Raw genomic sequence first — 24,725 nt, forward strand, 5'->3', positions numbered from 1 at the left:
ATTTGATGACCCATTTCCCTGAGGTACCCAGTGAACTTTATATGGTGGTCTTTCTTTCCTTCTTTTTAAAAATTCTGACATCCTAGAAAAAAATGCCAAAACAGAAAAGGATGAGGAAAGGCATTTCCATTCTACACAAAGAGAAACTTGGACTCAAAAAAGCTGAATGAATCACTCTAGATCACTTTTTATTTTTTGAGATTTCCTGGTTTCCATACACAGCTACCAATCTGCCTGCATCACATACATACACACACACACACTCTCTCTCTCCCTCCCCTACATAGCTCCATTGTTCTCTGTGTTAGTCTGGGAAGAGAGGAGAGGGGTGTAGCCCCTCGCATCATGAAATGATACCACAAAATTCTGCCCTGGTTCAATGCAGCAAATATTTATTCCATTAGACTCAACCTATTAAGGGTTCTCTTCTATCTGCTGAGATTTCATATCTACAAAAGTCCAGCTAACATCTCTGGACTCCAGGACCTGAATTCTGATTTTATCTCTGCCATATTCTGAGGAGAACACCTGTATCTATCTTCATGTCATTTAGTGAAGTAGAACAACCTCGGATTTCTTGTCAAAGGAGTGTCTCGGGTAATCTCATGGGAAAACAAATTTGGACCGCCTCACACGGGGCCTCAAAGGACAGCCTGTCTGCTGCCTGTTTATGGAAATAAAGTTTTATTGAGACATAGCCATGCTCATTCGTTTAAGACTATTGTTTATGTTCCTTCTCAATGGCTTCTTCTTTCTACAGTGTCAGAGTAGTGGTCCTGCATAGTAGGCAGGTACTATTAATCACCTACTCATTGTCTTTCTGATGTTGGTTCTCTTAACTATGTGCTCATGGTGGTTAGTCTCTGATCATCCCATCCCTCTCCAGAAAGAAGCTGACTAAACATTTCTTGCAGAGTAATTTGCCAGAGCTGTGGTTCCCAGCCTTTTTGCCACCAGGGACCAGTTTGTCAAAGAAAGTTTTTCCACTGATGAGGGAGGGTTGACAATATTGGTATAATCCAAGCATATGACATTTATTGTGCATTTCATTAGTATTATTATGACATTAGATTCTTGCAAGAAGCACCCAGCCTAGATCCCTCACATGTGCAGTTCACAGTAGGTTGGAGCTCCTGTGAAAATCTGACACCTCTGCTGATGAGACAGGAGGCAGAGCTCAGGTGGCAATGTGAGTGAGTGAGGGAGGACAGCTGTAAATACAGATGATGCCTTGCTTTCTTGCCACGAGTCACCTTCTGCCGTGTGACCCATTTCCTAGTGGGCTAGGGACAGGTACTAATCTGTGGCCCCAGGGTTGGGATCTCTGTGCTAGTGTTTCAATTTCACTTTGGGGACTGCAGTGTCTTAGTGATGATAATGGAAAATTTGTCTGGGCTGTGTGAGGATAGCAGAATTGGGGCAGAGGAGTAATAAGACGCATCATAGCTTCCCTGGAGGTGAGTAGGCTTGGTGAGGGACCTCAGAGGTATTAGTTCAACATCGTGCCACTGCATTGATATTTATTTTTCCAGGTTTTCTATGATTTGATTTTCAGTATTTATTTCTTTAAACAACTATATATTTATGTTTATTTATTGTAAATAAACAAACAATATGGTGTAAGATGCAAGTCTAAATATTTTTTTTCTCCAAAGATTCAGCATTGTTAGGGAAAAAACCCATTCACTGTTGTGAGAACAATAGAATACCTGTAGAAAGGAATAGGAAGTCAGAAATTCTAGATTGAGGAGTGGGTTTATTTTCTGATGTTGGACAGGTCAATGGATTCCTGGGTATCATTTTTTTAATAAAAAAGAATGGAGATAATAAAACTAATTGTTCCATAGCTTGATTCTGAAGCATAAAAGGTAATGCAGGTGAAAAGCTTTGTAAACTATGAAGCCATCTGTAAAATGGGACACATGCATAACAGAGTCTACTTGTAGACATTTGATTGTTGCCGTTTTGTTTATATTTTTTACATTTATATCAAGTTTTCAGTTTCAGTTTTCGTAAGAGTCTCTGATGTGTGTAGGACTGATCCCTCAGAATTTGTATATATATATTGTCTTGGTTACTTTTCTCTCACTGCTGGGACAAAATACCTGATGCCCAAAATTAAGGAAGGAAAGGTTTATTTCGCTTACAGTTTGTGGAGGTTTCAATCCATACTAGGCATGATTATAAGGCAGAGTGGCACGTGGCAGAGGGCTGCATCTCAGGGCGGCAGAACACAGCTCAGCTGCAAGCACACACACCAGGGCGGAATAGGGGAGGAATAGCCTCAAGCAGCTCCTTCCTCTCCCTTACATATGCAAACTATCCACTACTGGGCGGGTGCAGCTCTCACACCCATATTCAACTCTAATAGCCTGCCCCATATCCGCAGGAGGCTTTGGGGGGACACACAGACATAAACCATAACAGTAGGTATTTTTAATTTGTTGCATCTGAATGGCTTCTCTTTCTAAATTGTGCTATCTGGGTATTTGTTTTTTACATATTTAAGTTATTTCAAGCCACTTTATTAGTCTTTACCAATAGAGACATCTCTTAGCTCACTCAGTTTTTATGGTATACATTGTGTGACATTCAGCTACTTTAGCACCTTAGCTCACAAAATGTGTCCTTTTTGTTTCACAACTTATTGCATTAGTCACAGAATCTAAAGCCATAATGATACCAAAAGACATTTTGTGTTTATTTCTGTGTTTGAATGTTTGGTTGCCTATTAAGTATGAGCTTTATTTTAAGCAAAGAACATCTTTAGCACATTAAAGGGGTAAACTTTTATATCTATTGAAATGTTTATAATTAGAAAAAGGTGTCGCTTTTATCAGATGTGGTAGCTATGAAATTATCACACAGGTTAATTATTGTGGAATCTGTGAATCCTCAGCAGACTATGTTCTCCTTGGAAGTCAATCTCTGGGGTCAGGTGACTGGGTCTGCTGACTATGACACACGAGTACACTGTGACTTTATGAGTCTGAACCACGTTTAACTCCCAAGAAAGTGGGGCAATGCAGAAGCAAGGGTTGCAGGACTGGGGATCCTCTGTCTTTCCCTCCATAGGCACATTCTCCAAACTTGGTGGCTCTGAACATCATGGTTGTTAACACGATGAAGAAAAGACATTGGAGAAGGCAGCCCAGATGGGAGGGATAATAAACAGGGGCCTGCTCACAAATGGAAAATTAGAAAGTTGTCAGAGGAGGTGCTTTTTTGCCTCCCACTCTCTCAGCCCCAGCTCCACCGGCTCCCACTCGAAGTTTGTTACGTGTTTGGACTGAGGACTGAGAGTGGAATTTCAAAATTGTGGGACTTGCATTTTTAAAACGCCAATCCCCAAAATATCCTCTAAAATCTAGACAAAGGAACTACTAACATGGGTGTCTACACTGGGTTCTTGTTGCCGCTTGGGCCGCGTGAATGACCTTTCAACACAGAATTAAAAAAAAAAAAAAAAAGAGCAGTGCTTTCCTCTTCCCCTGGCAGCTCAGAATAGCTCTGTTTCCTTTCCTATAAACAAGTCATATCTCTGGGAATTTCTAAAGCTGAATGCTGTCTGCTCAGAAGCCATGACTCACGCAGTTTCCTGGCAGTCTTCACAAATTAAGAACACCTCTTGAGGAAAGAATCCCAGACAGGAGCGGTCACAGAAGGCCTCAGATTCCTTCATTTCAAACACAGAAGCTGAGAGACAAAAGGAAATGCCGGCAACCCTCTCTGGCCTCATCTCTCCCACCTCTTGGCTCAGCTCTTCTTTGTGGCTGCCAGGGCAGGAAGGGGAGGCCCATTTAGAGACTTGACCAGGCCCGTCTTTCCAGGCGTTTGGTCACTCACCTGGCCCTGTGTTTGGAAATTTACCAAGCTCAGCTTCCTCTTGATTCTGGGGCTAAAGGTTTTCTGAGGCGGGACTCCCCAGGGGAATTGCCAGGAGGTCACACGTGTGGGAGATGTGAGACTTCTAGCTGCTTTTAGCAGTAACTCTGTGGCAAAAACCTTACTGTCTGCACATTCTGTTCCCTAGTCTTCCCCTTGTCCTCTGTTCACTGGCTCTGTCTCGTTTTTTTTTTTTTTTTTCTTTCCTGATATTGGGAATCAAACTCAGGACCTACTGCTTGCCAGGCAGGCACTGTGTCACTGAGCTACATTCCCTGTGCCTGGTTCTGTCTCCTTAATTCCCCTCTTCAGAGCCACATTATTTTTCTTGTATTTCCTAAATAGTCAAGAAATAAAGGGAAAAATGTGCTTATCAACTCAATAATATAATGACCTGTGTGTGTTCATGTGATGAGTGTCTTTGTTTGTCTGTGTTTGTGTGTATGTTGTACATATGTGAGCAATAGTGCAAAATCTTTAGTTGAAAAGGCTCGATGAAAAAGTGGAAAAAGCTCTGAGTGAACAAGGTGTTGTTGCTTCAGTTATACCCACGTCTTATCTTAACACTACTGAAGGCTAAGGCTTGATCTTTGCACAACTCAGTGAATGAACTGTGATTTGATGCCCCTGGTGTGTAGCATAGGCAGACATCAGAGTTCCTGCAGTGGAACATGGGAAGTCTGCAATATTCATAATGGTGAGATGCTAGCGACCACAGGGCTCCCATGGGTAGCAATGGACACATGTGGCCAGCACGGTGGTGAATACTTTACATGCATGTTCTCAATCATTGCACTGTGATAGTTTCCAGCACTTCACAAATAAGGAAATGAGACTGGAGAAGTCAATCATTCAAGATTAAAAGCAAAAAAAGTCGTGGCAAAGCTGAGCCGTATGTCCCTACCTATTTGAAAGCCAGTCTGGTTCTTAGTCAGCAGGTTGGAAAGCTGCCCTGAACCAGTGAGACAGGATGGGAAAGGAGAGAGAGAAAGACGGGCAAGCATGTGTTTATAATACTTGCATGATTTACTGATTTCAACTTTCCCTGAAGTCTTAGGGTGACTGACATATCTAGATTTGCCTGAGAACTGAGTTAAGCACTGAAGAATAGTACACCTTAAGAAATACCTCAGTCTTAGGCAAACCTGGACAGTTGGTCATTTGATTGATACCATCTGGGGAATCTCTGCTACAGGTCACTGGATTGTTAGAAGATGAAGCCAATCCATCTGTGATCTAAAGAATCTGGGTTTTATGCCAGGCATGGTGGCACAGGCCTGTAATTCTAGCACTTGGGAGGCTGAGACAGGATGATTGCCATGAGTTTAAGGCCAGCTAGGGCCGCATAGTGAGTTCAAGGCCAATCTGAACTGCATAATGAGATGCTATCTCAAAAATACCAAAAACTAAAAACAAAAACAAAAGCAAAAATCCTGCAATAGTGCTGACTTGATTTATAAAGAGCAAGATGGTTTATGTGTCAGTATCAGTGGAATGAATACAACTGTAAATAATATGATTTTAGGTAAAACCTAATCCATGAACAGTAAATTTTTAAAAAATGTATAAAGGCATTTTTGATATAAATGTGCAACTTCTTTGAACAACATTATGTTATATATTTTGACTAGTTTCTGGATGGCTGAGCCCAGAAATATTCACTTTCTATAATAATTGTGCTCCTGAAAGTTTCTATAAAAACACTTTTATAAATAACATTTTCAGTGTCATAGGAAAGTGATTTCTTTTATAAAGCCATTGTATTCCCTAGTCTGGTTTATTTTTACAGACATTGGTTTTAGATACACAGTTAATACGTAAGGTGAAAGTGGAAAATATCCATGCCAAAACACTTGAGGAACATAAATTTAAAGAGTAATACTAGACTGGTAGATCTAGTTCTGCACTGATAGAGACTTAATATTTAACTAAACAATTTCCCATTTTCTCTGGAAATAGAAAGAACCAACTTCCCTTTACCCCCTATAGCTGTTTCTTTTGTCCCAATCTAAAAATTCTTTTACTCAGCACCTGCTTCCTCTTAAGCCTACAGAGGTTTCTTTGTTTAGTTTTGTTTTTTTCTTTAGTGTCTCATCTTTCTGCTTCGATGTGTCTGGATTTTGTTTTCTCTAGCACCATCTGAAGAGAGTAAGATTCTTCTACCAGACTTTCTGTACAGTAGAACAAAACTTGGTTTTCAATGGCATCGGTTAAAAGAAGAAGGTGGAGACAATCTCTTTCTCCCTTACACCTTGTCAAAGGCAAAGTAGAAACATTGATGTGTAGTAGTCACTGCTTGGATCTGAGCATCTACTAGTCATTCTCATCATTCTCACGGGTCTTTTTTTGGTCTCCCTGCCCCAAAATGTCTTATATTAGTTTTACAGTTCCTTTCAGTTTATATTAGGCTGATCCAGCTCTGGAAAGGTTGTCTTTATTATTCCCCTTATTTTCAGATGAGAAGCAAAGCTGACATGGTTATGGATTTCACTTGCTTTTGTAATAAGGGATTCTCTGAGATGTGATTTGCGGAAAAAGATGCTTTAAGGGATGGCATTTCCAACAAGGGAATGCTTGGGAGAGTTGTCCCTTGTGACTAAGCTAGGCATTTCTTGGAGGCTAGAAATGGTTAGAGAAGAGCCTCTGCTGACTTTCCCACCCAAGTGTTTACACGTTGCTAAAATGCGCTTTGTGGACATTCTCAGTTCTTAAGGATGGAAAGAGGCGTAAGTTTCCTCTCCACGGGCACTGGTCTGTCCTTTCCAATGGGCAGAAATGTAGTGCTGAAACATGCTGGAGAACTTACCAGACTTCTTTCGGAACCTGAAATACTCTATGGAGAACAGTAAGACGCTCTTCAGGTCTCTTGAGGGACCAGGAAATAATGACTACGAGTGTTTCCCGGGGTGTTGGAGGAGGAAGAAGTCTTCCTGGTGTGATGATACAGTTTCCTCATTTTTAGAGAAGCAGACACTGAGGTCCAAAGGAGAAAGGGAAGTTAGCCTAGACCTCATGGTGAGTTTATGTGTATGGTTCAGGCCAAAACAGTTTCCTTTTCTGCACCCTACAATCACCTGAAACAACCTAAAAATACGGGTTCCAAGCCCTGGGAACCTCATGCTGCAACCCCTCTCCCCCTGTGCTAAGGCTCACTGTAACCTGGGCTTTGTTCTGGGCGGGCCCTCATGTGGCTGGTTTGCCTTGCAGCCTCTGAGATGCTTGAGGAGCATTCCTCGTGGCTCTTGCTGCAGAAGAAGGCTCAGCTTCATTTCTAGCCATTTGCTTCAGTGTGAGTGTGTGTCTCTTTGTGAGAGATACAGGTCTCTGTCACATGTGTGGGAGTTTGCCAGAGCTACAACCTTCCCTGCTCCTCAGCTACGGCAGAGAGAGACATCCACTTCGGGCTTCCTACAGACTCGAGGTCTCCTCCTCTTAAAGATGATAAATGCTGCTACAGGAAACATTAAGAATGAAAATCATGATTACATTAGACATTTGCTTTGCTTTCCATTGATCTTTACTAGTATTTTGAACCATGAATAGGTGAAGGCAGCATTTTAACTGGCCCCTTGCAAAGTGGTAGTGCAGGGTACTTGTGCTTGTTGGGAAAGTGCACTGAGATCTTGAGATACAAGGTTTTATATGAGGGAAATGTTACTGTTATTATTTTGAACTTTCAGAGTGGTTTATTTTTTTTACATATTATGATATTAATATAATCTTAATTGAAGGCTTACTGTTCAAGTTGCTAAGCACATCGCCCAGTGGAAAAAATAAATTGTGCAACTACTGCAAAGATAAGCCAGTTTTCTGCTACATTTAATTATCTCTTTCTTAAACGGAAAGACAAAGAAATCTTAAGGGTAAGCAGGAAAAGTTTCCAGAATGAAATGGTTTAATTTCAAGATTTACATTTCAAGTAAAGACCAAATAATATTGGCTTTTAAAAAGTTAAAATGAGGTGAGATGAACAATTTTCATAATTTTGTGATATCTGTTATTACCAGAGAAATTGGATGTTGAAAAGCCCATGACTGAAAACCTAAGTGCACATATTCTTGCAAACAGTGTGTAAAGAGGCAGAGGATTTGGGAGTCTTTAGTGAAATAAATCTGAAGTTGACCTAAACCTATTTTAGCACAAGGCTTTGGTGTAGTTATGAATGATACCTAACTTAAATGGAAAAGCCTGGGTCCCACTCCATCTTAAATATGCAGAACTTGTCTTTAGCTCTGTAGATTTATTTTACCAGTCTATAGGAATCAAGGATGGGGTTCACCATATCACTGGATTGAAATTCTATTGCACAAGTGTGTTATTGCTATGTAAGTATTTCTCACAACTGTGAATTGGTTCAGCTACATATTTGCTATCCGCAGCTTTTGAGGGTCCCCACTGTTACCCATAATCCTATCCTTCTTTTTCCTGAATGAATGTTTGCAGTGTTCACTCTTCTTACCCTAATCCACAGGAGTACGTATAGCCATCTGAGCAGGAACCTCTTCCTCACCCTTGAAACAGTGGCAGCCACACCTTACCTTCCTTCTAGCCTCCAACAGCCCCTGTATTTGGACCCAGCCCTTTTTATAGGTGCTTTCAGCTGCAGCCAAGCCCATTCCTATCCTTTCAGAAGAGTCACTTTATTAATCACCCTTTCCTCTACCTAGTAGGTACAGGAATCACTCCTTTCCTATTGATTTCTTGTCTCATCACACAAACATACTCAGTTCTCTTCTATCTTCTCTCTATATACTATATTTCTTTATATAAAAATAAAACTTTTCCTTGGCCTACAGTGCTATAACCACCAAGTTTCCTTTCTGTGTATACACACTTGTCATTTATACTCATTACTTCGATTTCCTTATCTTTCATTTATTACTCAATTTAGTTCCACCCTACTCCCACGCCCACTTCTTCCCGGAGAATACTCTCACCAAGAGCAGTCGGCGCCATTTAAGCTCTAAGTTCAATCACCTTTTTGTCAGACCTCAGAGTACTCGGCATTGGGTAAATGCTTCCCCTCTCTTTCTCTCACTTCCCACATGTGGTCCCGCAGCAAATGACATGAGCTCTGCTTTCCAGAATTTCACTACTTCTCACCATCCCACTGCCACCTGGCCCCAGCTACTCTCACTCTTTGCCTAGATTATTGCAGTGGTTTCTCAGCTGGTTTCTTCGAACCTGCCCTCATCCTCCTACACTCTGTTATCAGCCTACAGCCCAAGCTGCATGCTAAAATTAGACCATGCTGTCCTTTCCTCAACACCCTCCACCACCTTCCCATCCCATTCAGAGTAAAAGTTCTCAGTGCAACCCAGGAGGCCCCCAGTCCTCTCCCACCCATCTGTTCTCATCTTCTATTCAAACTCCACCTTCCCAGAGCCAGGACAAGCTTGAGGCAAGAGACACTGAGGGCGCAGACTCAAGAAGAAACTCGCTCTCAGAGGCATGTGTGGCACGACTGGCAGCTTCTCACAACCTCTCTTCTCACACTACTTCTGCTGCCTCCTTTTCTTTCACATTCTTTAGCAGTCTTCTTAATTCCACTCTCCCTCTGCCCATTTAGGTGGCATGGTGCAGTTATGGAGGTGTAGTGCGATTTTTGCTCTGCAAATATGGAATTGGATTGCTTGAGTTCACTTTCTCCTTCCAAAGCCGTGTAGCCATAGACAAGTTATGTTAACTTTCTAAGCCTCTGTTTCCTTAGTTGCAAAATTCCAACAGCAGTGTGCTAAATGTTTAGCACAGTTCTTGGCATGTAGAAAGTAAGTATTAGTTGTTGTTAGGAGTTGTGTTAGCATGCTACTCCTGTGTGCATCCCCTTAAACTCAGTGTCCTCTTTTTTTTTTTTTTTTGGTCATTTTTCTAGAACAACTGCAAAATATTAATTCCTAGTTTAAAAAAAGTGAGTAAGTTTGTCTCTTAAGAAAAAGAAGAAAATAACACATTTCCTTTCTTCTAGGAAAAATGTGTTATAGGTTATACTTTTGCCAAGAAATGCAGAGAACAAAGTTAATTGAAAACAGTATTCCTGTAAATAAAGAAGAAAAGGACATCAATTAACCTCCTGTATTCAACCACATATTCAACTATGCTTAATTCATGTAAGATCGGTGACATACAAGATGGAAGGGAAATTATTATCTCATGCATGAAAACTAGCAGAATTTTTTCCTTGTCACATTAGTGGGTTGTATCTTAATGTATGTGAGGTATATACATATCAGAGTGAAGTGTTTGATGACTATTTGTTTTTCTACAACTCTGTGCTTCTTAGGAGAGAACATTTTGTTTAGTTAACAGTTATTTCCTGAGTCATACCATGGGATGCAGTGTTGGAGTGGAGGTTGATAGAGCATTAGCTATGGAGTCTAGAGAAGGCTAGGAATTCCTTCTACCCGGAATACTCTGTCCTCAGATTTCATTATGACTGTCCTCTTCCTGTCACTCAGTTTCCAGCTCCCTAACCAACAATAGTCAGTATTCCAATCATCCTCCATGTGTGTCAGTTAGCTTTTCATTGCTGTAACAAATATCTGAGGTAATAACCTTGTGAAGAGAACAGGGTTATTTTTGGCTTATAGTTTTGGATGTGTCAGTCCACGGTGGGTTGGCTTTGTTGCTTTGGGCCTGTAATGAGGCTGCACATTATGGCAGGGAATACATGGTGGAGTGAGCTTCTCATCTCATGTTTGCTGGGAAGTGAAAGAAGGAAAGAAGAAAGACACCAGCATTCCACAGTGCTTTCTGAAGGTAGACTCCCTGTGACTTAAAACCTCCTATTAGTCCCAATCCCTTAAAGAATTCCACCAAAAGAGCCCGGCAAGTTTTAAACACATGGAACTTTGGAGGAATTCCAGATCAAAACTATAGTACAATCTCATTACCCTGTTTTATATTTTCACAGATCTTATTGCCCTGACATTATTTTGTTTATTTTTGTTTCACGTTTACCATCTGTTCTTTCTCCACAATATAAATTTCACGAGAACATGGATCTTGTTTGTCCCAAGAAACTGTAATAGCGCCTGGTGCTTGAAAACATTCGGTCAATGTTTGCTGAAGAAAAGAAGTTGCACCTGGATGCAAACCACATGTAGCTGCTATTCTCAGGAAATAACTGATGATCAACAATCACCAACAATATGCTCCCTTCACTAGCTTTCATGTGGAAGGAAGGTAAAACTCGTGATTATGAGAAAATCATAGCCAGAATGTTGTGATTTTAGGGTGTTGTAAAAAACAATAGGATCAGTCTTCCCTGTAAAGATCCACAGCTGAGTATCAAGTGCGGGCTACTCATGCAAGTGTTGGAGTGAGAGGGGAATGGAAAAAGGTTTTAAAAAATTAATGAGAGGATACAAACAAACACACAGGGAGAATAATGTGATAATCATCCACTACTCAACATTACCAAGAGTTCATTTGCCATAGTCATTTCAGGTTTTAAAAAATATTTACCTATTCTAGAATAGGTTGAAGAGTCCTGTGAATTCCTCCCAGGCCCCTTTCGTTTCCGTGCTCACAGAATTTACCACTGTGGTGTGGAGGACTAGTGCTCACTAAGTGTGTTACACTGGAGTGAGGTGAAGCTTTGGCCAGTGAGCTGCTGATTCTGTCTCCCTCCTCACTTCTCTGCCGCAGTGCCTCTCGGAGGTCATGCGTCCCAGTGTGGAAATACGAGCGTCTCACATCACACACACATCAGATGATCAAGGACTAGGCCTTCAGTTATGGGCCCACCATAGTGACTACATGTTACAAACTCAGAGCTTTTATGGCACTTCTCTTCTGTCAGGTCGCTCCCCTGTGAAGCTATCCCCGTTGTCCCTTCTGCCACCATTGCCGCTGGTCCTGCCCCGCTCTGAGCCGGGCCCTCCTTATCTCCTGCTTGGTCTGTTTCAGTATCTAGCCTGAAACAGTGTCTCCCTTCTGATCCCTGTCCATCATCCACACCACTTCCAAGATGGAGTTTGTTAAAAATGCAAATGCTTCCGGCCAGCATTTAAAAAAAAATCCTTCTGTGACTCCGTATTTCCTTCAAGGTAATGGCATTAAAAAACAAAAAGAAAAACATGTCCAGGATAAGCTTATACTTGCCTACAACCCACTTCCTGCACTTTTTATCTAGGCAAGAGCACCGGCTGCATATGAAGCCTCTTCTGATTCCCTGAACCCATCATGCCTTCTCCGCTCCCTGGCCTCTCTGCACTTGCTCTTCCTTCTTTCATGAAGACAATCTGTCCTTCAAGGTTTTGTGCAAACGTCAGATTCTCAGTGCTCCCTGAGCACTCTCTGCGCATGTCAATCAGCGTACGTTCACTCCACTGAACTGAACGAGCTCTTAGAGAGACAGTTTGCGATTGTACAGTCGTGTGTCGCTTAACAAGGTTAAGTGATGAGAAATGTGTCACTAGATGATTTCATCCTCATGTGAACATCACAGAGTTTACTCATGTAAACCCAGATGCAGGGGTCAACCACTTAATGTGGCATCTCAGTGTCATGGAGAAACACAGTAAACATGAGGTTGCTGCTGGTGTCAGACAGTATACTGTTTTACAGGCTTTTTTGTTTTTTTGGTACTAGGGGTAGAATCCCTCTCCCTCCCCCTCTCCCTCCCCCTCTCCCTCTCCCTCCGTCTCTCCCTCTCCCTCTCCCTCTCCCATCTCTATCCTTATCCTTATCTCTATCCCTAGTTGCCTATCTCTATCCCTCAGAAAGCCTCATTTTGTAGGTGGTAAACTGTTACAGACCCTATTGGTGTAAGGTCTGGTGTCACTGCCTGAACATCTGAGCCACATTTTCTGTGAGGCCTACCCTGCAGGGATGGGTGCATAGCACTTGGTGCAGCAAACAGAGTCATTGCTATAGTTATTCTGTCTGGTATTGTATAAATCACTCCAGCTCTCTTATGACTGCTATTTTATATCTGTTTGTATATTCTTTCTTCCTTTTACTTTCAACCTGTATCTTTCCGTCTAAAATATATCCCCTAAAAACAGCATATGGTTGGGTCTTGTTAGTTTAAATCCAATCTCATAATCTCTTTCTTTTCATTGGATTGTTTAATTTATTCACATTTAATGTTATCCTCAACATGGTTAGATTTGTGTTGTCATTTAAATTTGTTTTCTATATATCCTATGTCATACATTTTTCCTATTTCTCTTACTGATACCCTTTTTTGAAATAAAAAATTCAAACTTTATGTTTTAGAACTTTTTAGATTTACAGGGAATTGAGAAAGTGGTAGAGTTCCCATGTATCCTGCTTCTCATTTTTCCCTGGTAGGAACATCTTGGATGAGTATGGTACATTTATCACAGTTTAAAAAACTAGCATTGATATGTTATCATTAGCTTAATTCCACAGTTCATTCAGATCTCTCTGGTTTTAAAAATTATGGAAGATATAACATAAACTTTAGAATTCTAAACCATTTTAAGTGCAAAGTTTAAATGGCATTAGTATCTTCATGTTGATGTGCATACATCACCACCATCTGTCTCCAGAACATCTTCATCTTCCCAAATCAAAACTCTTGTACCTATGAAACTATAAGCCCCAGCTTCCCCCTTCTTCTCAGCCCCTGGAAACCACCCTTCTATTTTTTGTCTCTATAAACCTGACCACTTAGGTATTGAGCTTCATAAAGTGGAGCCCCACAATACGGTATAACATTTATCTTTTTTTGTCTGGCTTATTTCCCTCATCATAATGCCTTTATGTTTCATCCACATTGTAACATGTGTCCACGTTTCTTTCCTTTGTGCAGCTGGATAATATTTCATTACATGTATATACCACACTTTGTTTATCCACTTATCCATCAGTGCACACTTGGGTTATTTCTACCTTTTGGTTATTGTGAATGAGTACACAAATATCTGTTGGAGTCTTTGCTTCCAGTTCTTTTGAGAATATGACCCAGCTTTCCTTAGGTTTTACTTAATGTTTTTGTTATTGGTCTTCTAGGATCCTGTCCAAGATACATTACATTTATTTTTCATGTCTCCTTAGGCTCCCCTTGGCTATGACAGTTTCTCAGGCTTTTCTTGTTTTTGTTAACCTTGACAATTTCAAGATCAAGAAGCACAGGTCAAATCTTTTCTAGGGGATTCCACCATTGGAATTTATCTAATGTTTTCTCACAGTTAGACCAGAGTTAGGGAGGTTTAGAGGAAATCATGGAGTTCAAGTGCCATTTTCATTATGTCTTCTGAAGGATAGAGAATATCAACAGAATTTGTCACTGTAGATCTTAACCTTGACGATCAGCTGAGATGGTGTTTGCCAGATTTTCCCACCATTTGGTTGTATTCCTCCCCTCTTACATACAGTACTTTTTGGAAGTGAGTCATTATGAGATGTCCTTACTAAAGGAGTGGCGATTGATAGTCTATTTAGTAAGGGCAGAATGTCTACATAAATTCTTTGAAACTCTTCCACTAGGAGACTTCCCTCTTCCCCCCAGTTATTAATATATTTAATCATTGTTTTACATCAGTATGAGCTAGTGGGTATTTCTTCTATACTGGGGTTATAGACTAATGCTACTTTATTTATTTTATTGGTCAAATTATTCTTGCTCTGGCTGTTGGGAGCTCTTTTGGTGGGCTCCTGTGTTCATTTGACATGTCTCTATTAACACAGGTTGGTGTTCTTTTGTTTTCGGGGGAGGGGGTTGTACTTCCTTACGTTCTGTCACTACAAGATGTTCCTGGCTTATCTTGTATATTTATCACCCCATTTCTTCAGTCAGACATTTCTATAAAGGTTCTTTCTTTTTCTTTCTTTCTTTCTTTCTTTCTTTCTTTCTTTCTTTCTTTCTTTCTTTCTTTCTTTCTTTCTCTTTCTTTCTCTCTTCCTTCCTTTCTCTCCTTCCCTTCCTTCCTCCCCTTCCCTTTTTTCCCTTCCCTTCCCTTCCCTTCCCTTCCTTTCCCTTCTTTCTTTTCTTTTGTCTTTTTCTTTCTAATGCCATTTCTTTTGGAAAATGGTATTAGAGACCAAGATCTGAGGTGTAAGTGTGCTGTACTGTCTTTGCATGTCTCACAATTTTTTTTGTTGAAACTGGATGTTGTGATAATATATTACAGCTACGCTGAATACCAATTCCTCTTTTCCTCTCCCTCCAGGTGGTGGTGGCTGTTGTCTGCTTGGTCCTTTGCTTAGTAACTTAATGCAACCCTTCACACTCACTTCCCACACAATGTTCAGCCTTTGGACATATGGACTTAGAGTCTTCTCCCACTTTTGTATCTTAGCTTGGTTACCTCAACCTCAGGACCTGTTTCTTGTGTTCTAGCTCAGTATGTGCATAGGCTACTTTTTGGTCAAAGGTTGCACTTGAACTCCTCTAGCCAATTAGATTTTATTTTTACCTTTCGGCATGTGTGACTTAGAGGCTGCTCTCAGGGAATTTGTTTTTTTTTGTGCCTGTGCTCAGCTGAGGGCTCATAGCTTGCAGGTTCTCTCTATGATTACTCCCAGAAGGACACAGCCTTGGGCATGCCTATAATCTTCCACTTTGCCAGGGTGAGTGTGGTTTTATTTTTAAGTTTTGTTTCCTAGGAGTCACCCCATACTTCAAGATAGCTTATTATCCAAGTCAGTGCTTGGTCAAAGATTGTATTTTAGCAAGGTTTCCACCCTGAGGTGACCATAATCCCAGGAGGGCTTGTCCTGGTCTTTCCTGTTAAACATCTGGCTGCTCTACTGTTTGACTTGTGTCCTGGAGCTACTAGCTTCTACTTAATTACTTCTCACCAAGATCCCCCTTGCTTTCCATAACACCCTTAGGCATGGAATTCTCCACTCTGTTGCACGTAGGCAGCCCCCTCGGGCAGCACACAGAGCACTCAGTGCCCCGCCCCCCCAGCTAGGAGTTATTTCTAGCTTTGTAAATGGACCCTGGTGGGGAGGGCAATACCAACCCCCGGATTTATTGGCTGTCCTTTCACCTGAGAACCTCTCCTGTGAACAAACAGGGACAAGGGGTCCCAAGACCCAGTATTCTCAGTGAGCCACAACTGGTGTAGGACTGGGGAAGGAGCCCCAATCCGACTCTAGGTTGGAGGGGAATGCACCATGCCTCTCCCAGGGTGAAGCCATAACTCCAGGTGGTACACTGTGGGCAGAGGAGCCCCATACATTCTAGGCTTAGGGTTCTGCATGGGACTGGGAGGGAGGAAGAAGGGATTAACGGAGTAGGCTGTGGCTGAAATGTCACAGACTTGCTCTTCTTATGAAATCTGGCAGATTACATTGAAGAAGTATTTCTCTATTTCATTTGTGGCCTTAGGACAATTTCCAGAGACTTGAAACAATTTGTTTTTATTTTTCTAATTCTCACCAATTCAATTGGGAGAGAGTCCACCAGAAGCCTCACCATCCTATTTTAATATCCGTTTATGTCACCCTGGTTTTTGGAGACTGCGTTCCAAGATAGAAATGTTGCTGATGGTGCAAGTTGCCTTGTTGGGAGATGAGGTTTGAGATCAGTGAAACATTAAGGCTCTTTGAGAGGGTTAAAGAAAGAACAGCCATGACCATTACTTCTGCCTGTGACCTCTGAGTATAATTCAAGTTGGTGATCATCCTCTTGATCTTCATTCTACATTCATCCTGGTGTTCCGCGGAGATTGATACACCATTAGGTATTTGAACTGATATGAGCACCAGGTAACATCCGTTCACTGTGAGGAGCAAAATACACTTTAATTGTGGCAGGAAGAATTTAGGCTAAATATGTAAGGTCATCACATTGGGCTGAATCTGTGGTCATCAATGTCATTCTCAGAGGTCTTTTTCAAGTATAAATCACATCATGCCACTCTGCAGCTTGCAGCCCTTCAGTGGCTGCCCAGTGCAATCAGCAGACAGGCCAGTCAGTCTCCTAACTAAGATCTACAGTTTGCTGTATTGTTGATGACACTCCGGTCACTTGGGTTCACTTCCTGTCTTTCAAACCCACCAGGCTTATGCCTGCTCAAGGATTTGCGTTAGCTGGTTTTGTGTCTGGAAGTCCTTGCTCATCTCCACACGACTGACTCCAAGCTTACCTCCTTGGAAAGACCTATTCTGGACCACAGTATTTAAAGTAGGTCCTTCTCACTTCCAGTGTCATTGTTCTTTATTCATGATGAAGCTTCCTGTACTCTCAAAGAGAGAATAAACCCATGAAGCAGGGATGTTGATTTTCCTACATTATCTACTCTCTTCTAGTACCTAGAACAGTACTTGCCATTCAGTGGAAATTTAACAAAATCCAAGGAACAAAAGGAAGAATGAAAAAGTGGCATGGAATGAATGTGCATAGTTTTCATTTTAGTTTTTAAGGGGAAGGATAACGTACGCTCTCTGTGAGATGTGTCAGGAGCAGGGATCCAGATGAGATTATATGCTGATGTCCTGCAATGCAGTAATTCATTTTGCTAGAAGAATTCTTTATAGAAATTGGCAGACAGAAATGTTTACAAAGAAGTAAATCCTCCAAAGAAAAATAATAAGAAATATCATCAGTTGTTCAGGCCTTGTTTGTTAGTTCTGTTCTGAGCCCTGACTATGAACAGTTTCATGTATATTTGTGTACTTTTGACACCGGTGGAGAGGCACAATAAAAATACTAACACTATGGCCGACCCCATCTATTTGTGACTGCAACAGTAACTTTAACGATTATGACCAGTAGATGACATAGATACTCTACACCAGGCTGGTCTTGACAGTGTAAACAAATCCCAGCTTTCTATTGCGTTCATGAAATGAATGGCCCCCGCTCCACCACAGTGATGAAACTATGTATTTGGTTCCAAGATATATTTTCTTTGTCAATTATTATGCTGAGAAATTCTATCACCGTGGATTTAGAAACTAATCTTCTTATGAGAAACAAAAGAAGATGACCCCAGTTTTAACAGGTCGAGGACTCTGAAGTCTACATTATGGAAGAGCAAGGACACGTGACATTTGATCTTGGGAGGTGAAGGAGATTTGGAGAGGCTCTGTCTAATAGATGATGAGCCAGACATCCCGCATACATGAAATATTGTGCACTGTATGTCTGCGAAGTGTTGGACGAAAAGAGTCATTAACACACATTTCCTTTACAGGTGACCAACACTGCCGTGAAGTCACAGGTACCCTGGAAAGGGCCCAGAAGCCAGGTTTTAAAAATGCACTGCCTTCTCCCAACCACCCTCAATTCATGCAGTGGGATTCTGAGTTCCAAATGCCCACATTGTTAATCATTTCGGCAGTTCACACAGGAAAGCCTACACTTCAAAATTTCATTATTTTGAGCATTTTTAAGTACAATGAATAGGTGAAAAGATAGCATAATTTTTTACTCATATGCCAACCATCAAGGCTCCACAATTTCTGATGTTTTTACTGATCATTTGGAAGTAATTTCATATTTAAATACTTCAGTATTTGTTTCATATAATAAGAATAACCTTTAGTATAACCACATCAAGGCCCACTAACAATAATTCTCTAATATCACCTAATAATTAAACTCAAATTATCTCAGTTGTGTCCAAGCTATACACACACACACATATTTTATTTTAAAGAGAATAAAAAACAATAAAAATTATACAGAATTTCAAAACAAGATGATAGGAAATTAGCAATGGTTATTATATTGTATATTGTTATCTTCAAAGTAGTTGGTCAGATTACCAGATATAGGCATGTAAAACTGATAGAACTCTTATTTCTCAAACCAAAATTATTTCAAGGTCAATACCAAATGCATACAGTGCATTTGGTATTTCTAGTCTCTTTTAATCTGGAGTAGACCCTGTTCCCCTCTTTTTCTCCTATAATATCACACTTTTTATAAGACTAGGCCAATTATCTTGTAGAGTTGCCCACATCGTGCATGTTTGGTATTTGTTGTGGTCTTATTTAACTTTTCCTCCTGTCTCCTAGGTTTGGTTTGGTTTAAGGCCATAAATTATTGTCAAGAGTTCTTCAAAACTGATGCTGTAAACATGCGTCCTTTCCGGAGATATGTAAAGTTAGAATGCTCTACATTATTACTTATGTTGATTTTTGTTTTGTTTTGTTTTGTTTTCTGAGACAAAGTCTTGTGATGTATTTCAAGCTGGCCTTGAACTTGCTAGAGCCCAGGTTGACCTTGAACTCTTGGTGCTCCTCCTGCTTCAGCTTCCTGAGAGCTGGGATCACGGGCATGCGCCATCATGCCTGGCTCTGGTGCTGATTTTTAAAGTTCTTTAACTTTAGTGTGCCATTAGCCAACAGTTTATATTTCGGGCAGAGGACAAAGTTACTAAAATTAAGGTGATTTTCATTGTGCAGTATAGTTGCAGGGAATAGGGAGTAGAATTTCACTGTTAATTAAAGGTGACCTCAGTAGGTGTCAAAAGGCCTTAAGAATTGGCTGAGGTCAGACTGTCTCTCCCCCAGGAAGATGGACAAATTCCTGTGTGGTCCAGATCCTGGGAGTAACATCAGGGACCTGGCTGACAGCATGTGACAACAGTGGTGGGGAAGTTCAGCCCTGACTCTACTGCCTCTCTCCTAAACATTGAGGGAAACATCCAGCTATTGAGCAAATAGTCACCCAGATGAAGGGGAAGTTCTAGTCCTGTTGCTTGTGCTCTTACACTTCCAGTACAAGAAATATACATTCATTTATTTGATTTGAAAAATCAGTTCTTGCTTTAAAAAGCCTCTGGGCACAAGAGCAGTAAAATGGTTCAATAAAATACTTCAATCAATTGACACTACTATGCTTAAAAATACAGTGTATGTCACAAAGTGACAAAAAAAAAAAAAAAGTCATGTCTAGAAGGAGACTCAGTAGCTACACAAAGCTTCCCAGGCAGGTTTTACTTTGGATTTTTCCCATGTATAAACTCAGGTCTGATTTCACGCGTGAAGGCAGCTTGGATGGGCAGGGCAGAGCGAGGTGTGTACTCAGCAACAGCCTTTATCTCCTGGGCGCTGTGCACAGGACTCTCCCTGGGCCAAGAGATTTGTATTTCAGGCATCATTTCATCGTCACAACAATCCTGTGAGGTAGATGTGACTGTTGTTCCCATTTCACAGGTGAAAAGTAAGATGGTAAGCAAAAACAAACAACGAAAGACGAAGACAGATGAGGCACAAAGAGCTTAGGCAACTGTCCACTGTCATGCTAACTGGTTTATGATAAATCTGGGATTTGAGCCCGGGCATTTTGGTTCTACAGTCTGTGTTTTAGTTTTCACTCTGTGTTCATTCGTTCAGTCACTTATTTACTGAGTTATGTATATGATACGTGTATGTGCACATGTGTGTGTATGTATGTGTGTGTGTATATTCTACCAAGCACCAGGCATTTCATTTGACTGAGCTCTGGAATACAATAAAAACTGATGATCTCTTAGGCTCTTATTTCAGGTTAACCCGAACTCAGGCTGACTCCAATCTGCACTGACCTCTAATACTGAGTCTTGGATTTGTAGAAAGTCCTAATGAGGGGCCACATGTCAACAAGTGATGTAATTGTTGACAGAGGTGTCTGGACAGGAAAGCTCTCTGTTCTGACCTTTACACAGACTGAGCAATAACATTTTTTTGTTTTTTTGGCTTTTTTCTGGTACTGGGAATCGAACTCAAAACCTTGCGCTTGCCAGGCAAGCACTGTGAGCAATAACATTTAATGGTATGTTGGAGGCGTGTTAAAATGGATCCCTGTGTAAATAATGTAAGAATGCAGTCAAGAAAGGCAATGTTATAGGAAAGGAGTGCTGAAAGGAGAATTGAGACACAGAAATTTATGTGAGAAGTAGCTCCCCGATATAGGTTGTTCAGACTTGCTGCTTTCTCCCAAGAATATAAACTAAACATAGCAAGGAAAGCATCCCACTTTAACAAAACGTATTTAATTTCCTATTTTGTATAAGAAGGATTTATGTGAAGCAATGAAGTGAGGTGCTTTCACCAATAACTGGGAACAGGGAAGACTTCATTCGCAAAGCCTAGTTGAAGGGCTGGGGATAGCTCATTGGCACAGTGCCTGCCTGGCAATGTGAGGTTGTGAGTTCGATTCCTGGTGCCCAAAGAAAAGCCTAGTTGAAAACTTATCAAACGGATACAAATGTAGTGACTATGAGGTAGAAAGACATTTGATTTTTTAAAAAAAGATCAATAAAACAACATCACATTTCATTGTTTAGGGCTTTACAGTCTTCAAATTGCTTTCTCATATTGTATCAAAAATACCTTGTGTGTGTCCTCTCAATCTCACTGGGTTTTCCCATCTTCGGGAGATTCTCTTATCCTTACCCCTGACCTGGACTCTCAGCTGCCACTCACAAACCTAAAGGATTTTCTGTGTGGTCAGCCTGCTACAGGCCTGGAGACTGCATTTTCCAGCAGCTTGCAGACTCGGATGAAATGCCACAGCACATGACACAGGAACTGACTTCCTGGGTAGCAGAACTGGAGTGGGGAGAGAGAGAGTCCAGATGAGCTAGTCCAAAGTGTGGGCAGTGAACCCTCACATGAATGAATATTGATCAAGTTTGATGATGCTTACTTCAAGATAGAGTTTCCCCATAGAAGTCCCTGTGGTCCAGTGGGTGCTCCTGCCAAGTGACTGGTTGTGTCCCTTTGTGGTTTTACACAAAGCGGCCAGTGTGGTAATCTATCCACTTTTCTATCTTGTCCTATTTTTTCTGTCTTCCTTTTGCCCTCATTCTTAATGTCCCCGGATTATCCCTTCCATGTAAAACACCAGTCTTTAATCCTTGCCTCAGGCTCTGTTTTCTAGGAAACTGAGTCCTATATACATATTTTATTTCAGACTCTCATCAACACTTTGAAGCAGGCAGGATTTTGTTGTCGGTTATACTTTACAGATGACAGAACTAATATTCACTGAGGTTAAATCTCTAGTTTGAGATTATATTCATTCACTGATTTGTTAATTCATTCACTTAGCAAACATTTCCCCAGCACCATCTGTGGGCGAGGCACTGTCCTGTGTGCTGCTGGTGCCTAAGGCAGACAAGGTTTCTGCCTCCATGCAACTTCAATTCTAGTGCAAGGAGATAGATGGCACATAAATAAATATATAAATAAGCAAATTCAGACTGCAGTAAATTCTACACAAGTGATAGGACAGGGTTAGTTCTGTGTTAGAAAGTAGAAACAGGGCAAGAAGAGCTACATTTACAAGACGCTCAAGGAAAACATCTCTGAAGAGGTGACGTTTGAGCTGACATGAGGAAAGGTAACTTGTGGAGGCTGTAAACACTGTATAGATTATTCCTCATCTTTGCTCACGTAATTCAAATGCAAACAAGTCACGCATGAATATAGTGAAGTCCAGCATAGAAGGCGCTTGATAATGATCTGCTAAGTGAATGAATTAATGAACAAAGGAAGGATTCTTATTTCACTCCTGATGACTACTTGGATTTTAAAAATATATTAAATTTCAAATTTTTATACTCCATCTGTGTTTTACGGGGAATGGTGGCATTGTTCTATTATTGCCCTATACTTGTCCTTAACTGACCCATTTTGTAACAGTATTTGCTGAGGACCAAAATATTAACAAACTCTGGATACTTTTAGAACATTGTAGGTAGAGGGGATAATAGATGCAAAGAGAATGAAGTATAAAGAAGTCTAGGGGACTTAGGAATGAAAATGAGGCTGGTGTGGCTGGGGAGTAGGAAGTGAGAGGCAGAGAGAGAGAGAGAGAGAGAGGAGCAGAGAGAGAGAGAGAAGTGGAGAGAGAAGCAGAGAGAGAAAGGGAGACAGAGCCAGACTACATAGTGACAGAGATGAGTAAAAGGCAGATCATAAAGTTCTGAGTTCCATGGTAAGGGGTTATGATTTCATTACAAGGGCAAAAGGAAGCCATAGGATTTAAAACAGGCATGTGATGTTTTTATGTCAATTGCTAAGTGATAATTCTAACCTCAGAACTCAAGACCTACAACTCCCAGACCTAAGTACTTGTGTACCTAGCAAGTATCAGAGTTGGGACTAGAAGTTAATTTCTGTAGCTTCTATTCTAGGGATAGAATCGAGGCTAGTTTCATAATGACATTTCATAATATGATATTCTCAGACAAAGCAACAGTATGTCTCCAACTACACTGTCTCTCCTCACGAAAGGTAGTAAGATAGACTCATGGAATCACATCTACCCAGTCATGTTTTGCTCCACCTATAGACCGGGAATGATAAAACTTCTCAACCAGATTGGGGTGGGGTGGGACGTAGACTCATGGGTTAGCAGAACCAAGAGGGCTGTGACCACTGAGGCCACTGAGTGGGGCCACTGAGCGTCACCCATACATCAATCAGTCTCCATACCGTAGCCATCAGATTGGGAGCATCTGCCCTGCTGGTTTAGCAGGGGGGATTAAGATACTGCTTCACCAACAAGACTGTGAGGAACTGTGGGTTTCTATGTAGTAATAACAAGATAGAGACCGGTGAGAGTTTCGCGGGGTTTTGAACATCATCCAAAAAAGTAACAGGGCAGGGCTCATGAGTACACCCAACTTTTGTGTTTTTGTTTTGCGCGCTGTGGATTAAGCCCAAGGTCTTACACACACCAAGCAAGGCTGGTACCACTGAGGCACATCCCAGCTAACACAGTCTGATGAGTCAAGTCTTATTTTGTTTTTGCATTAGAAGGACGTTGATTTTTCTCGAACGGGGAATCTTTGCAAAAATTTCTGCGGTCCTCAATCAGTGGGTATATTAATGAGAATGGAGGTCCCTGTTCTAAAGGGGATCAAAGATGTTCCCAGAAGCTTGAGGCTTTTCTTTCCTTTCCCTCCCAGGTTTCATTTTCTCAGAAGAGGACTCCATCCTGAAAACAGGAGCACCTCTTCTCCTTGGGGTGCTGCACTTGGGGAGTGTGGACCCTGAGATCCTGGAGGTCTTCGGTAGCTCGCGCACTGGCAGTGCGCAAAGCCCCCACCTCGGGCCCAACTCCCAGAGCACTGCTCTCTTCTGGCTCCGCAGCCCTGCATTCAATAGATTGCCTTGAGAACAGCAGCTGCCCACGAAGGCACTGACCACGAAGTGACATTTGGCGTTTTTCATCTCCTCTCTCTGCACCGAGATGGGGGAGGCAGGCGGTGGAGAGGGCGACGGGGTCGAGGGCTCGGAGCAGACTCAGAGGGCAGCGGTACGCTGCAACGCTTTGCACCCCGGGATCGCGCTCTGCACCCCGCCAGCTCCCCAGCCTGCCCCGCCGGCCGGCGCCTGTGCCAGCTCCGCAGCTGCCCGCCCGCTCGCTCGCCGGGCTCCGGCTCCGAGCTGCTCCCCCGGGCCCCGGCTCGCTCGTCAGTGGGCAGCGTCAGCATCACGCCACACGGCTCCTCCGCCCGGCGACCACCGCCTGACGGCCGGTCGCTCTCCGCGCTCCGCTGGGGCCAATGGGCGGCCGGGGAAGGTTTTGGTTACAAATGAAAATAGAATAAATAAGTCATACTACTGCACTCAGGAGTCTGGGCGAAACATCTTCATGGCCTCGTAAATCTTTCCTTTTAAATTTGTCTTTCTCCTTCCAGACGCCCCTCCCCGCGGCCCCGCCCCCGCCCGCAGCGCGGGGATGGAGCAGAGGCGGAGCTGCGAACCGCACCCTCCGCCAGCGCCCGATACGTGTGTGTGAGTGTGTGTGTGTGAGTGTGTGCGCGCGTGTGTGTGTGTGCGTGTGTGTGCGCGCGTGTGTGTGAGTGTGTGTGTGCGCGCGCGCGTGTGTGTGCGTGTGTGCGTGTGTGCGTGTGTGCGTGCGTGTGTGCGTGTGTGTGTGAGTGTGTGTGAGTGTGTGTGTGTGTGTGTGCGTG

General features: G+C 42.0%; 1 protein-coding gene across 1 annotated transcript; it reads left to right on the plus strand.

Annotated features, from left to right (window-relative positions):
• Nucleotides 1-1,372: 1,372 nt before the first annotated feature.
• On the plus strand, nucleotides 1,373-24,415 carry LOC106149908 (translation initiation factor IF-2-like). The gene is made up of 2 exons (XM_013520661.1): nucleotides 1,373-1,457; nucleotides 23,715-24,415. Exon 2 carries the CDS (start codon nucleotides 23,999-24,001, stop codon nucleotides 24,413-24,415), a length of 417 nt encoding a protein of 138 aa, XP_013376115.1. The 5' UTR covers nucleotides 1,373-1,457; nucleotides 23,715-23,998.
• The last annotated feature ends 310 nt before the right edge of the window (nucleotides 24,416-24,725 follow it).

The sequence above is a fragment of the Chinchilla lanigera genome, unplaced genomic scaffold, assembly GCF_000276665.1.
Source record: "Chinchilla lanigera isolate Chin_1 unplaced genomic scaffold, ChiLan1.0 scaffold00056, whole genome shotgun sequence".
Lineage (NCBI taxonomy): Eukaryota > Metazoa > Chordata > Mammalia > Rodentia > Chinchillidae > Chinchilla > Chinchilla lanigera.

Excerpts from the sequence above, each read along its gene's own strand:
- LOC106149908 (XM_013520661.1), top strand. The coding sequence starts at position 23,999 with ATGGGGGAGGCAGGCGGTGGAGAGGGCGACGGGGTCGAGGGCTCGGAG.